Source organism: Pseudopipra pipra, chromosome Z (genome assembly GCF_036250125.1).
Source record: "Pseudopipra pipra isolate bDixPip1 chromosome Z, bDixPip1.hap1, whole genome shotgun sequence".
Classification (NCBI taxonomy): Eukaryota; Metazoa; Chordata; class Aves; order Passeriformes; family Pipridae; genus Pseudopipra; species Pseudopipra pipra.
In genome coordinates, this window is record NC_087581.1 from 49,379,766 (window position 1) to 49,395,657 (window position 15,892).

The following is a 15,892-nucleotide window of genomic DNA, read 5'->3' on the forward strand; positions in this document are numbered from 1 at the left end:
GGAAAGTACATCTTCAATGATACATCCCTTAGTTGGACTGAGAGTACAAGTGTGTGCAAAAATTATTCTTTTCCTTTTCCATTTTCCATTTCCATCCCAGAGAAAGTAAAACGTACTGTCACTGAATGTCAGCATAAATTTTATTCTTATTACTGAAGAGAATGCAGTAGTTATGGGGATTGTCATATATTATAAGGTAATTCCAGAGCCAGAATAAAGTGTACTTAAATATTTTTGTATCTTGTTCTTAGGTAAATGAAATCAAATCTGAAAATAAAGAAAAAACTAAAAAAATTCCATTGTTGGATACTCCAGTTCATATTACTGCAACTAGTGAACCAGTTCCTATATCAGAAGAATCTGAAGAACTGGATCAGAAAACTTTTAGTGTGGTAAGTCCCCTTTCGATAAGTCAGTTTATGTTTATACTTAAGTTTATACTTAATATACTTAATAGTCTAAATGAGGACAATTTCTGATATTCCTGATACTCTTACTGAGCACAGTAGCGCAGGTGATCTTTCCCAGATAAAGTCTCAGATCAATGAATGCTATTGACAGTGTACAAAAATAATTTTTACTGCATTCCAGCACTTCTATTTTGCTTTTTTACTGTATTTACTCAAGATAGTACAAAAAAATATCCCATGCTTTGTGTGATGAATATACTCTACAGATATATCCTCAGGAGTCACTTGTGTATCCTTCTTCTTAAAGGGGAGACATGAATGAACTTAAAAGCAATTGATGGAGTCTCTGGCTTCACCTTATCATATATGCTTTTCTTCTTTGTTAGATAGCAAGAAAAATTAGGTTTCAGCACTTGTCTGCTGAAGTATTGCAAACTTCATTTAGTAGACACAGGAAGGAAAAAATGCTAAAGCCTTTAGAAATACCTTGCTGAAGTAATGTCTATGACACTAAAATAATTCTGTTTAATCACTACTTCTGACTAAGTTCTGAATTAACATTTGAGAATAATGTATGTACACACAGTTTATGTGAAGTTTTATAGGTTAGCTGGGGCCTTTGGGAGAGTATTAATGAGTTACTTTGAGCAGCTGTTCTCCTGTGATGCTTTTGTCATTCAGATTGCAACAGTTGTGTGTTTTTGCCAGCCAGATCTGTTCAGGCTGTTGTGGGTGCTGGCTGTGACGTGCCAATAGGATTCTCTTCAGTATGGTAGTGACTGGTCGATGGTTTTATTCTGAACATTCCAAGTAACTCACTTGTGATTTTCAGCATTGGCCTTCAGTAATTCAGGTGGATGTGTTTGTGTGGCTAATGACAGAAAATCATAAGTTATATTTTTCTGATCACTTCTTTATTTAAGAAGTGCACTGTTTAAGCTGTCTTTTTAAAGGCTACTTTAATCTGTGGCTAATGCAATATGTAATCCAAATGCTTAATTAATTTAGTGGCATGAGCTGGCAATGGAACAGCTTCCCCAATTTTTCTGAGTTGTCCCTAGATGCTTACATGGTAATCGTAATATTTCATTTCATTCCATTCCAGATATTTGTTTGATTTTCTAGGTTTGGTAGCGTATACAGAAATGGCACCGGGAAGGGGGGGAAGTGTTCTGTTTATCATCAGCTGCCATGGTCAGGTGCAGTCTAATTAAACATTTAACTGCACTTTTAAATCGAATTGAGTTGTTCAGGCTTAACTTACTTCACTCATTATGACAAGCAGAAAATGCATGTCACGTTTACCATGCCACTGTACTTCGATACTATTCCTAAGCAAGTGTCTGTAATTTAAACCCTGCCAACTGGGTTTATCTGGATTTATTATTAAAACATTGGATTCCAGGTGTGAAAACTCAAGAATGCGCAACCTTTATCTGAGTTGACATCACTGTTTTTGCTGGTCTAGGCATCCCCTCTACTCAGTGCTGATGAGACCACATTTCCAGTGCTGTGTCCAGTTCTGAGCCTCTCACTTTGAGAAGGACATTGAGGTGCTGGAGTGTGTCCAGAAAAGGGCAATGGAGATGGCGAAGGGTCTGGAGCACAAGGTTTATGAGGAGCAGCTGAGGGAGCTGGGGGTGTTTAGCCTGGAGACAAGTAGGCTCAGTGGAGACCTTACTGCTGTCTAAAACTACCTGGAAGGAAGTGTAGCCAAGTGGAGGTTGGCCTCTTCTCCCAGGCAACCAGTGACAGGACAAGGAGAAGCATCCCAAGTAGTGCCAGGAGATGTTCAGGTTGGGTATTAGGGAAAATTTCTTCACTGAAAGAGTGGTTAAGCACTGGAACAGGCTGCCCCGCGAGGTGGTGATGTCACCATCCCTGGAAGTGTTCAAAAATAAAATAACTGGATGTGGGACTTCATAGTACTTCAGTGGGTATGGTGGTGTTCGGTTAAAGATGGGACTTAATGATCTTGGAGGTTGTTTATCTTTATGGTTCTATACCCAAACTAGCTTTCCTCTAGGTAACACAAGTTCTGCTAGTATCTGCATAGGAGTGAGGTTTGAAAAATGTCTATAGAAGCGATTTTGATCCTTTGCTGGATGCCAGGTGTAATTGTTGCAGAAAGTATTTGTTTGAAATGTACTGAAAACTCTCATATTTAGTTTTGCCATTGAGTTTGTATAGCTTTCTAGGTGCTAAAAAGTGTAAATCTTGTCCTACATGATTGTGCTCAAAGTTTTAATTGTAAAATCCATTTGTAATAATGTAATAATTTTCCACAGAAATCCTGTATATTAAATCAGTGCTTGCGTGGCATCCCACCCTTAAGGGGAAGGGAGTGCACAAGATTCATAGATGCTCGTGGTCAAAAAGAATGACAGAAGTCAGAGGGTCTGCAAAAGTTTACAGTATTTTTTTACTAAATTATACCCTTGACATGGAAATTGGTATGTTAGTCCCTGACCTGCCAGATAAGCCCACTGCAGTGGTTTTTGTACAGAGGGGTGGGGTGAAAGGGGGAGGGAGGGAGTGAGAAAGGAGCAGATGGTGGGGAGAAAGGGAGGGAAAAACAGCTATCAGCAGTCCTGGCTCTAGCATTGATCCAGCAAGGTATCCAGGGCCCTTGGGGTGCCCACACACCTGGGCTTTGTGGGGTAACCTTTTTATAGATAAGTTTTTCCCTCCCTGGAGGTCAAGTTTCTCGCTACGCACATCAGTTACCATGGGCAGTCAGTCCTTCCAGGCCTTACTGGAAATGGGTTGGAGGGCTCTGGGGGTCTTGGGTGGTCTTGTTGCCCCCTTGACAGTCCATGCCTCATCTTCACTCCTGTGCCTGCACAGTACTGTGTTGTGCTTATCTTCAGGAGCCAGAACAAGGATGTTTGTCCCAGAAAAGAGCCGCCCTAACTCTGTATGGGTCCCTTCTCCAGCCACAACAATCCTTTGCTGGCTCCACAGCTGTCCAGCTACCAGTGTTTGAGACGTACACATTAGCACCCTTATCTTCCAGGCTTCTGCACCTTGATATCTGTATTTTATACAATCTTTCATAGATAATAAATTTCCAATTTGGTTTATAATACAACTTGTTCCAAAGGAAACCTGCAAAATATTTTCAGGAGCTGTGAGAAAGTCTTGTGTTTCATTTGACAATATTGTCTTCACCTGCATATATATATCACAGTAAAAGGTGGATCATGTTTTAGAATTTTTTTTCCTTTTGAATTGATATTTTGAATTTTGAATCACTTGATTAATTTTTTCCGTTTTACAGTGCAAAGAAAGAATGAGACCTGTCAAAGCAGCATTGAAACAGCTGGATCGACCGGAGAAGGGCCTTTCTGAAAGAGAACAGCTGGAACACACTAGACAGTGTCTTATCAAAATTGGGGATCACATTACTGAATGTCTAAAAGAGTACACAAATCCTGAACAAATTAAACAGTGGAGAAAGTAAGTTATTTATTCTCCTTAGGTTTGCTTGAAAAAGGGAAATCTGTAGTTGCTTCTATTAAGCAGAATAGCTTTTAGTTATTTCTCCTTTTTTTTTCCTCTCTTTCTTGTATCTTTCTGCTCTTTTAAATAGGAATCTATAGAAAGGTGATTATACATTGTTCTGACTTTAAATGGATTGACATTAAGCATTTGCTGCACATCAGTGCATTTTGCTCAGTGGGTGGAGACATCTCACTACTTAATGCTGAAAGCAGACACTGAGGAACTCATCACTAAACTGTGTTTAGTGGAAGAGCATTCTTACCCTTAAGGATCTGCTTTTTCAACTTTCAACTTTAGATGGTTTTGGTGGTTTATAATTCCTGCTGAAAATACACAGTTCTACAGTTGTGTTGAACTTTTTATGATTCTGAGCTACAGAATTCTTTATTGTTCTAAAAATGTATTCTAAAATAATTACATATTACATATTAACTGACTTGATAGAAGTATTTATCATAATGTGCTCAGATGCATTTTAAAAGTGAGAGAACAGTTTATGAGGTGACAATTCAAAAAAAAAATCTTGCTTTGTAAACTGTATTTCATTGTTACGTTCTTAATGCAATTTGAGTTGCTTCTATCAGAATGTGCACTTAATATCTTTATTGAGATTGAAAGTACATCCTGTGCTTCCTTCTGCTAAGGGTTGCATTTTCTTGAAGACTTCTTTTAGTGTAGAATGCTTCTGCTGATTTTAATACCTTTACTTCAAAATATTTAGGTGATCTGAGATACAAAAGTAAGATCCATGTCTTACATTTTGGTAAATGTTATATCTTTAAGTGGGAACTTGAAATAGAGCTATTATTTGTAATAATGCTACAATATTATGTGTAGATTCATAAAATACGTATCTCAGCTATCCTTTCTAAGAAGTGGTGTAACTTGTATAAAGTTATAATGGTCTCATTAGTTATAATGGTCAGCATTGACTGGTTGTCTACTTTTGCAAACTTCTAGACAGAAATTACTATGTTTAAATAATCACAGTGAAGGAGCAGACTGTTGCTTCCTGAGCCTACACACTTCAAATATTTCTCAACACCAGTATTCTGTAGACTCTTAAGCATTCCACCTCCAAATTTGACTAAAAGAATTCTGTATCTGTTGAAAGAGCTTTACCTGTGATTATAGAAGCAAATGTTTCCTTAACAATTCTGACATCCTGACAACACAAGACCTGATTTGTTTTTCTTTGGTTCCTTCAAGCACAGATTAGGCACAAATTTATTTCTGTATGACTTCCATTGTCTTTCACAGTTCTCACTTGGTTTCAAAAGCTTTGACCAGACTTAATTCTCCCCAGTATTCTCATATAATAAAGCTTGTTCGCCAAGATAAGAGATTTCAAGTTTGAAAGAATTTTTACTACTTTTTCTTTCTTAATTTTTTTATTTACAATGTGGTAAATACTCAAAACTCAAACAAGCATTTAGAAGACATATTTAGATTGATAGCTACATTTTTAAGCATTTCATGAAAATTAACAGAATTTATTAGTACTACTTTCCATGCACTTTGCAGTCTGAAGTACTTACAAAAAATATTAAGAAGTCACTAATTGTTAAAGGAATTAGTCTTTCAAATGTTATTTTTTCAGGTACATAGTATTTATTGTGCAATTAGGCAATACTGTGTAGATTTCATAGTATTTTTGGTTTACTGAAGTACTGTTCAGATTATTTCAGTTAAATCTATGTTCTGTTGCATAATATGGGGAAAATAAATTTATGGAAGAATTATAACTTCTCTCCTTTCTTCTTCCTCAGAAATCTGTGGATTTTTGTCTCCAAGTTTACGGAATTTGATGCCAGAAAGCTGCACAAACTGTATAAACATGCAATCAAAAAACGCCAAGAGTCTCAAGTAATATATTTTATATATATATGCATATTTTAAGTTTTATAACTCTTCCATTATCTTTAAAGGATTATAAGGAACACAGAAATACAGTTCAAGTAGCATTTGTGTTTGTATCATTGCAGTCTCTTTTGTTAGGATATTTTTCTAGTGTATCCAGATGAACTTTGGGATTTACCATTATGCTTTTGTACTTGTCTCTTTTAGCAACACAATGACCAGAATGTTAGTACCAATGTGAATACACATGTAATTAGAAATCCAGGTAAGAAACCTTAAGTATAACCTTAAGTGTAATCTTGTGTTAGATATCTTAAGTTTTCGTGTTTATTTCATTTCACATGTCTCCTAGGTCTGTTTTCCACACTGCTAAGTACCATAAAGAAAGGCTGATTAGCCAGACTTCACTGGTTTCACCAGTTTGCTGATGAAATCCAGCTGAGTGTAGACTGAAGCTGGCACTTAACAGGGTTATTTGACTATCCTTTAAAAAAATTCAGAAACATTTTTTGTTTTAAATTTTGGGAAGGATGAGAGGTCTCCTCAAAAACTGTAAATTTCTTGGAAATTCTGTGCCTGTTTGTAGCTGTTTTAATGTCACTCCAGTGTAAGAAGGCAAGTTACTCCTTGCAGTCGTAGTTTGTCATTAGTTACATAGGCTGTCTTTTATTGTTGACAAAATCACTAGGTTTTTTCCTGTGTTAGCACACCTGCCTTCTCGTATGTAATACTTCTTTTTATCTGGTGTGACGGAACACTTCGAGTAAATTTTCATGGCCTTAAAATCAGCATCGTGTATTTTGGGAATACCACTGGAATTCTTTTGCTGACAAGGTGTACCTTTAAAACTGTTACCCATACAAAGTCCTTCCCTTCTTAGAGGGGAAGTTGCTGCTGTTCTATCTAAAATTGCTCTGCTGGAGGCACCTCTACTCACTGCTCATTTGGACCACACTTTGCTTCATAGGCTGAATGCGGAGGTTGAGAAGTTCAGCTTCCAGGTCCTACACATCTACATTCCACCTTGCTTCCCTCTTACTTTTAAGGTTTCTTTCCATTCACTGGCGTTAGTGCATTTGTCTTTCAACTGCTTAGACATTGTTTCGTTTAAATCGTGTCACTTTCATACTCCTTTGCATCAGACAGGTAGCAGTGCTGTTTGAATTAGGTGAAGTAAAGACTTTATGAGACTTCCTTTTAACCTCTGCTTTATTAAACAGATGTAGAAAGACTGAAGGAGAATACAAACCACGATGACAGTAGCAGGGACAGTTACTCTTCTGACAGACATTTGTCACAATACCATGATCATCACAAAGACAGGCATCAGGGGGACAGTTATAAGAAAAGCGACTCGAGGAAAAGGCCCTATTCAGCCTTCAGCAACGGAAAAGATCACAGAGAGTGGGATCACTACAAACAAGACAGCAGGTCAGTTTCTCAACCAGTTTTGAAATCTGGTCAGAATTCCTTTCCTGTTTTTGTAGCAAGCACTGCACGGTCTCTTCTGAGTGATGCAAAGTTGCAACAGTGTCTCTAATGCCAGTCTATCGATTTGACATAATTGTGGCTCTTAATGTGTTCAGTAACTCTAATATGAATAATTTCATATTTTATAGATACTACAGTGATATTAAACATAGAAAGTTAGATGACTACAGGAGCAGAGACCACAGGTCAAACCTGGAGGGAAGTTTAAAAGACAGTCGGGCTCATTCGGATCACCGTTCCCATTCAGACCACAGGATACACTTGGATCATCGTTCCACTTCCGAATACAGCCATCATAAATCACCTAGAGACTATAGGTATCACTCAGACTGGCAAATGGACCACAGAGCTTCGGGTAGTGGCCCAAGGTCACCATTGGATCAGAGGTCTCCTTATGGTTCAAGATCTCCCCTAGGTCACAGATCTCCATTTGAACACTCATCAGATCACAAAAGTACACCTGAACATACATGGAGCAGCCGGAAAACATAACAAAGACTGACACTTGCTGGACCTTCTTTTAGCCATATACAGTAAACTAACACAGTAATTGCCTTACATGACTTGAAAGATACAGACGGGATATTCTATCAGTAGCAGTATTGTTACTCTTTCCAGGATGCAAGGTCTATTATCCCAACAGAAGAAAAATATTTTTGTATTTAAAGTTTATGCTGCACTGTGCTGCAAATGCTGTGGCACTTTTTTTAAGAAATGGAAGATGTTTACTTTTACAGGGACCTCAACACTGCCCATTTCAGACTGGATCTTACTATAAAACTCTTCATGTCAAAGTGGTTTGAGGCTGATAATGTTTTAAGTTATGTTTGTAAACGAACTTTTAAACACTGACCTGTGCTCATATTTCAGGAGGGAATGGGGAGATTATTTTTTTTTCTTAGTAAAGAACTCTCAAGGACTTTGTTCACTTTCCAAAGCTACTTGTTTACATTGTACACTGCGACCACCTTGCCGCTTTTCATCACAAGCTTGAATATTTAAATTCTGTACCTATAACTGTAAAATAGCCAGGATTTCTCCTGTTTGTGATCAGTTACAATGCCTTTTTACAAAACAAACAAACAAATAATAAAAAAAAAAGCAAAACACAAACAAATGGCTGTAAATTGTTGTAAATTTATTAAATGAGCTTTCCCCCCCCCTCAGGCTTTTTTCGACTGTTCCTTTCCCCACCAACTCAGGCCTTCTTGTCACAAGTATGAAATAAAATCAGTGTACTTATATGTTTCAATAAAAGATCTTGATGGAGTCACTCCTCAGAATGTAAAAATGGGGAAAGGGAACATTTTATTCCACTTAGTGCTCCCTTTATTGGATACTTTAGAAACACGTTTTGGGGTTTTGTTTGGGTTTTTTTCCCTATTAAACTGTCAGTGTTGTGATTGTTTGTAATGAAATGGTAAGAAATACCCAGCTAAACTGTGCTCTGGAAAGCTTTTCAGGTGCATTGGTTTTAAAGGAGGAATGTTAAGTATCAGAAGACTTCAGTATCCAGATCAGTCAAAATTCATTGTAAATTCATTTGTGTTCCCTCTTCGACATGGGCAATAATGTCAAATGTGCTATGCAGCTAGTTAATATTTTAGAAGATTTGAATTATGACTTTATTGACAGAATTGTTACAATGCACACTGATTGTACATAGATAACTTCTATCTGACAAATTAAATTTAAACTAAAAGGACATGTGGGTCTTGTAGTTTTCTCCTATGTTTTTCTCTACAGTGTTACTTTTTCTCACATTTACCCATAAAAGCATTAAAAGTACTAAATTTTAATCCTTGTGACAAGTAGGGAGAATACCTAGCCTGGCATCATTTGGCAGGAGCTGTGTCTGTTGCTCTAGTTTTATTCCACTCTTGCAATGTTAAGCATTTTTTCCAATTAGACAGGTTTGTATGAAAGCATCAATATAGAATCAAAAATCTGTCCATGGAGTATTTCTTAGATCTCAGTGTAGGCACATTAAGTGTTAAGCTCATTTAGTGTGTAGGCTGGGACTTGGTTAATTAATGCTGCTTCATTTCTTAACTCTTCATCATGACAGGGTCTAGAGGGTTTGAGTTGTTCTGCTTTCAAGCTTGATGGCTGCAGCAGTGTTTAGGCAGCAGAGTGGTGTCTGATAAGGTTGTGCACCTTCCACTTCCAGGGGGGAAAATCTAGAAGCAGGAGTAACTCTGATCCCTGCCCCAATTCTCCCTGCTCAGGAAGTGCTGTACAGATCCATCAGGAGAGCACAGACAGGGCATCCCACCAAGCCTACACCAGTTCAGCTGTTACGGCACTGTGATCTCTCTCACTGTGACCAACGTCACTGTGGTTGGTCTGCAGATGTTTGCAGTGAAGATACCTCAGGTCTCTCGAATACTTGGTGGTTTTGATGATGTAGATCTTTGGGAATTAGTCTACTTAGGCTTTGTAACTTTTATTCAATCATATTTACAGATACACAAATCGCATTTGCCTCCATTTAATTTTTCCCCTCTGTTTTCCATTAAATTGTAAGTATTGGAAAAGACAACGCAGAAAGAACCGTGTCTTGTCAATACCACCTAAGGAGTCTTTCTGCTGTGCCTTTTGCAGACTGACTTGCCTATCTCACATTGGCCTTTTTAGCCACCAGCGCACTTGTAGCGCTGGGTAGAGCCCTTCCCAAATCTTCGTTCACGAAGCCCAGCATGACGATGATTGGAAGTTTGATAGTCCATTGCTTATGAGGCCTGTTGTGGTGTATCTTACTATTCAATCCCATATCCTTTGCAAATGAGACATCATTCAGTCAATGCACATAAATTTGATCCTTCCTTTGTTCATTTGTAATGAACAGTCTCCAAGCAGTGTGTCAAGTTCTGAAGCATCCATCAGATACTAGTGTTGCCTATCTGTCAGAGGTTTTGGAAAGTAAGATTTCTGATGATTGCAAGAGAACTCCTCAGACAGCTGTTGATAAAAGATTCTGGTGTCATCTACCACACATGGAAGTCTAAGATTTCCATCTTAATCCTGTTGCATATTTCTAGTCTACCATTCCCAGTACTACCTAAAAGAATAGATTGTTGGTCAGTCTGAAAAAGCACATTAAAAAACATAGTGCTGCTCTTAGTTTTAAGGAGAGGGAAATGCACGTTCAGGCTGCTGTTAGTTGTCAGGGGCTGTGATATGATGTGACCATCATTTGCCTGCTCGCAGCTGCTCTGTGTTTTCCCCATTTTGATTCTCAGTGCAGATGTCCTGGTGTCTGAGGAGCACTCAGCTCCTGAGTCCTGAGAGCCTTTCACCACAAACAGGACTTGGAAAGGATTCAAGCACCAACCACAAGAGGAACCTGCAGGAACATGATGCTCCTACAAAAGGAGAGTGCCCTGACTTCCTGTGGTGGGTTCACCTTGGCTGAATGCCAAGTGCCCACCCAGCTGCTCTATCCCTCCCCTTCCCAGCAGGACAGGGGAGAGAGTAAGGTGAGAAAAGAAAACACAAAACATGGGTCTTGATAAGGTAGTTTATATTTATGCAAAAAAGAAAGCAAAAGCATCATGTGCATGCACACAAAGCAGAAGCCAGCAGTTAGTCTCTACTTCCCATAAGCAGTGATGGTCGGCCACTTCTCTGAGAAGCAGGGCTCCAGCACATGTAACAGTTGTCAGCAGGCAGACATCAGAGACAATTAATGCCTCTGGTCCTGCTCCTTGCCTCAGCTTTTATATCTGGGTTGATGTCATATGGTATGGAATATCCCCTTGGTCAGTGTGGGTCAGCTGGCCTACCTGTGTTCCCTCCCAGGATCTCGCCCTCGATTGAAGAAGGAATGTCACAGTGTTGGTGCTGTGCTCAGCAGTAGCCAAAACATGGGTGTATTATCAACACTCCTCTAGCTACCGATGCAGAGCACGGCACTGTGAGGGCTACTATGGGGAAATAAATTCCTGCTCAGCCAGACCCACCACACCTCCCTTTGAGACACTGACTCCCTGATGAGTATCTTTGATGCCTGTCTTCCCTATTTCTGAATCTCGATTGGCTTGCTCTGTCCCTGTGTGATAGTTTGTCATCCACAAATGGATCTTGTCACTTCTACAGCTCTTGCTGTGTGGCTGCAGGATTCCACTTGCCTTATAAAATCACAGTGAAGTACCCTGGTAGCAAGGCAGTTCTAAGGAGCTATTTCTATCACCAGTGTTACGTTTAGTGTTGTCTTCAGTGGCAACAGTTCTTTTCGGTAGAAAATTACCTCACCATTACTTGGAAAGATTGGCAAGACTGAAGACACCAACGGAGTTCGTCTTGATGAGACATTTTATTGCAATCTTCTCCATGATCAAGTTTTATTTGACCAACAAATTAATTAAAACCTGGCTTATTTTTGTGTACTAAGCTGAAATAAAGTCCTTTACAAAAATAAATGCAGACTATCTCTTGCTTCCTTCTGTTAGAGAGTAGTAAGTCTTAAGATCAGTAATACCTGGTCATGAATCATCCACTTGTACTAAACAAGCCTTGTTTTACTGAACTGTGTTGGGACAGGTATGTAGTGCTGTCACTTTATGTCTGCATTCTTCCAACAAGCTACTGTGGGTGCACCTTGAATTTAAGTTTTGTTCTCAAAATTTTATGCTGAAGCTTTTATTTGTGAAACACTCCAGAAGCAGTAGCTAAGAAATACAATTGTGTGAGACACTGATAGGAGCAGAATGAAGAGGAGGTTCATGGAATTAATTTTTTTTTCTCTTGTAGTCCAATTACTAAAGATATTTGAGAACAGCTGAGTAATGGAGAGTACCATCTGGTCCATCCATCCTTATGCTCTCAGAGATTGAATTCTCATTTTGGTGAGGATTTTGGAAACCCAGGCAAACTACTCCTCCCCAGAATCAATCACAGGAAATTTTAGAGAATAGAAAAGGAAGACAACACAGCAGAAAAGTCATTCATATAATGTACCTATGATTCTGCAAAGCACAGTGCATTTTTGGGAAATGCTTAATGAAGAGTTCCAATCTGGTTTAAGTTCATACAGCTAAAATAGGGGCTTACTGGATTACCTGCTAGTCTAAAAGTCATGTAGAGTGATGAAAGTGAGAAAGAGAAGGTGAGATGTGCTGTTAACAAGGAGCTGGCAAAATTGCTAGAACAGATAAAACCAGTGTGTCCCAGAGCATGGAGGTTTAATACAGATGCTGCTTAATGGTGCATTTAGCCCTTTTTTTTGACAGTTTTTAGATCATCCGAGTAGTTTCATGGTGGATTAAATACTGCAATCAAAAAGTTGTTGTCCTAGGAGCAGCTTCTGTCAAAGCACATTTTATGAGCTTTATGGAAAGTGAGATAAAAAACACATAATTATTGAAGACAAGAAATTGCTGATGCAAGACTTTTGAGATATTTTAAAGTATAAATTTTAGATCTAGACTGAGTTTGTGCACTAAGGCTCAAGTCCAAAGAGCACACTTGGACATTATTATTACTATTTATTTGCTAAAACTAAGTATGTTATTTGACACAGGTTTTTCATCAAGCACAGTTTTAAGTCTGTCTTCTCCAAAAATAAACATCCAGAAATCCTGTCAGAAAATCATATACCACTGATCACATATGAGAAAGTAATACGAGAGTTTTTATTTCTGCAGTACTCTCAGACTTTTGCTGAGTTTTATTTGCAACAGAGTTAGTATTTGCTGAAGTAACTGGAGCATTTGCAAAATAATCTCCTCACTGGTCACTTAAAATTAGCTACTGGTTTTGGTTTGCAGAAATTCTAGTATTGGTAAGTGACTACCTGTATTGTATAGATCAAATGTTATTTTAACATTCCTTTTAATCACAGAGGAGCAAAAAGGACTTCAAAGCTCTGATTTTTGTAAGCATATTAGAACAGCATTCTTCTCCATTCTTGGAACTGTGAAACGTAGTTGATGTCTGAGCAACACATACAACTACCATGGAACCGAGTACCCCTAATAGAACTGTTAGAGGTCCACAGCCTCAAATGCCTTTCAGTTCAGAACTAACTGCTCCATCTCTCTGGTACTGCTTGCAAAGGAGTTGTTAATATGAGAGAGAGATTTCTGTTTTAAATTTTTCACTAAATTTTACTTGGGAGGGTTGACAATATTCTTCCTGTAATGAAATCTGCAGGTGAATTCTCTATCCAGAACAGAATAAGCAGGAAGTCAGTTTTGAAAGCTCTCAAACAGAAAATTGTATTTTGCCTTGCTGAACTCTATCAAAACTATCACATCTAGAAGGGTAAGGTCTAACTCAGTCTTTTTCTTGGCATGAAAGGGCTGGGGAATTATTTCCCAAGATCTTAAGGGTTCAATAAATCATGTCAAATTCCAAATAAATACATCTGAAGAGTTAGGGTGCAGTTATTCATTAACCATAATGCCAGAGGGAAACATGCACAGGAAGGCGATACTCCGTGAGCTTTAATGAAAACGAAAACACACACAAAGCACAGCATTCTCTAGTTTGGGGTTTTAAAACTGTGCTCTTCCCTTCAAATGTATTGCACTGGGACAGTCACAGGTAGATGCCTGGAGTGTACATCGGTGAGCTAGTACAACAGATCACCCCGTGGGTCCTCCATATGCTAGCATGATCTGGACAAGTTTTTAAAATACAGATTTTACCTGGTATGTTTTCTTTGACAGTGCAGCCTTCCTCATCTTGTTTTGAATGAATTAATTTACTCTTATCAGTGAACATGAACTTATCAGAAAAGCACCATATGCTCAGCTGTGACAGTTTTCAAGGATGTAACATCAGGCAGTCATAGATGACTGTCCTTCTGCATTTTCAAAATTCCAGAGAAACTCCATAAATGTGAGTGCAAGCGGGAAAAAACCTAACCTTGTCACAGTGGGAGAGGATGTGAAGTTTAAAGAGTTTTTATTACTTCAAGTGCCACTACTGAACACAAGAAAGTGTGATGTCTCTTAGAGCATCGATTTACTTGTAAACTACCTAATTCGCTTTAAAATTTTTGAGTATGTTATCTGTACTTGTAAGGATCACTCATAATTTGGTGGAAAAAATATTGATAGGGACATCACAACATTATTTATGTATAAAACCCAAACCAGACCTTATTATTAGAACCACAACCTATATTTCATAATTACAAAAAAAGACATTGTCCTTAATTTGAAATTTGCCTACATTTACTGTGAGTCAAGTTAGTTTTCCATTCATAACCTAAAGGCTTAAAATATGGGTTTGTAGTAATAACATACTGAATAAACAGATGGACTGACAGTCTACCATTTCTTTACAAAAATCCATGTTTTCAATAAATACACAAAAAATTCAAAACCAAGGCAAGAATATTTTTAGATTACAGTATTTTCACTTCCATAAATTTAAGAATGACTTGACATTTGCATAATTGCAAAACAAATCACTTAAAAGTTAGGAGATTACAGAACGAAGTTTGCTTTCAGAATCTTAATTTAGACCCCTCTCTGCAATTCTTATAATGCAACTTTAATGACAGTGCCCCAAACTATTTTTTCTAGGGAAGCCCACTTCATCTGCTGCACTGACTACATCATGACAGTACACTGCACAGAGTGCATGAAACAAATTATCTATTTCATAATTATTCAGTGTATGATCATGGGTAGGTCTCACCCAATTGGTGCTTTCCAGCCAATGCAGGGATATCACATCTCCATTTTTGTGCCAACTCCAGTGCTTTCGTGGTTACTCCAGGTCTTCCACCCAGGGGTGCAAATGTGCCACAGTACCAGTTGGTTTAGGTGTTGTTAGATTTTTGCTTATCAATTAAGAATTTTAATGAGACAGTGAGGCACTGTCTGTTTACATCAAATATTCTGTATTACATAAAAAATAATTGCTCTCCAGTAAAACTTGACAAAAATTACTGTACTTAATTAATGGAGTTAAGTGGAATGTGGCTGAAAAGAGAGGTTCTGATGGATTATCCTCATTTCTTCTTCATGATTATTTCTTCCCTGCATACGTGTCACCAAGAAACAGCCCTATAGAAGTTATTATATATTCTTGTAAGTTTCAGTCTCTTAAACACTTTACTATTTCTATGGCCACTTTTTAGATACCAACTGCTCTTGGTTTTGCCTTTTAATGTGATCTTAGAAAGCTAAAATTGAAGAGGTTTTTATGAGTGAGCAGCAAGCATTACACTGTTTTCTATTCAGAAAGTACTTCTTGAAGTGCAAGATGTTTATTTACAAAGCTCAGATTCATTTTGCTTTGTAAATTCACTTTTTTCTTTGTTTGATTTGCTTTCTGTTCTCCTTTGCTATTCAGCCTTCTCATATGACAGAGATACATTCTTATAATTAGGATTCCATTCCATCTTGAGTAGAAGATGTGGGTGGGGACAGGAGGAATGTTACTTCTCTTGTCAGATATTCAGAGGAGCAGTTAAGAGTCACTGCACTTCCAAATGTGTTGAACAGCAAGTGAGCTGCTGAAATGCTTCCCTTGGACAATTCAGAGCATGGTTTCTTCTTTGAGACTGTGTGACTGTGACAGCTTAATGCCTAAATGGTTAAAAGAAATCTACTTGCAAATGTTTGCATGGGCTGTGATATGTAAAAAAATAAGTACTGATTTCTCTAAAC

At 38.0% G+C, this 15,892-nt stretch overlaps 1 protein-coding gene across 2 annotated transcripts in view; it reads left to right on the top strand.

The window, feature by feature from the left end:
• The window catches only part of CHD1 (chromodomain helicase DNA binding protein 1), a 60,369-nt gene extending 51,399 nt beyond the window's left edge, over positions 1-8,970 (top strand). For both annotated transcript variants that reach the window (XM_064640864.1, XM_064640865.1), the window contains 6 exons: positions 252-392; positions 3,691-3,869; positions 5,684-5,780; positions 5,982-6,039; positions 6,995-7,205; positions 7,394-8,970. In XM_064640864.1, the coding sequence (XP_064496934.1) occupies positions 252-392; positions 3,691-3,869; positions 5,684-5,780; positions 5,982-6,039; positions 6,995-7,205; positions 7,394-7,757 (1,050 nt within the window). In that variant the 3' untranslated portion in view covers positions 7,758-8,970. The remainder of the gene's footprint in view (positions 1-251; positions 393-3,690; positions 3,870-5,683; positions 5,781-5,981; positions 6,040-6,994; positions 7,206-7,393) is intronic.
• Positions 8,971-15,892: the final 6,922 nt, after the last annotated feature.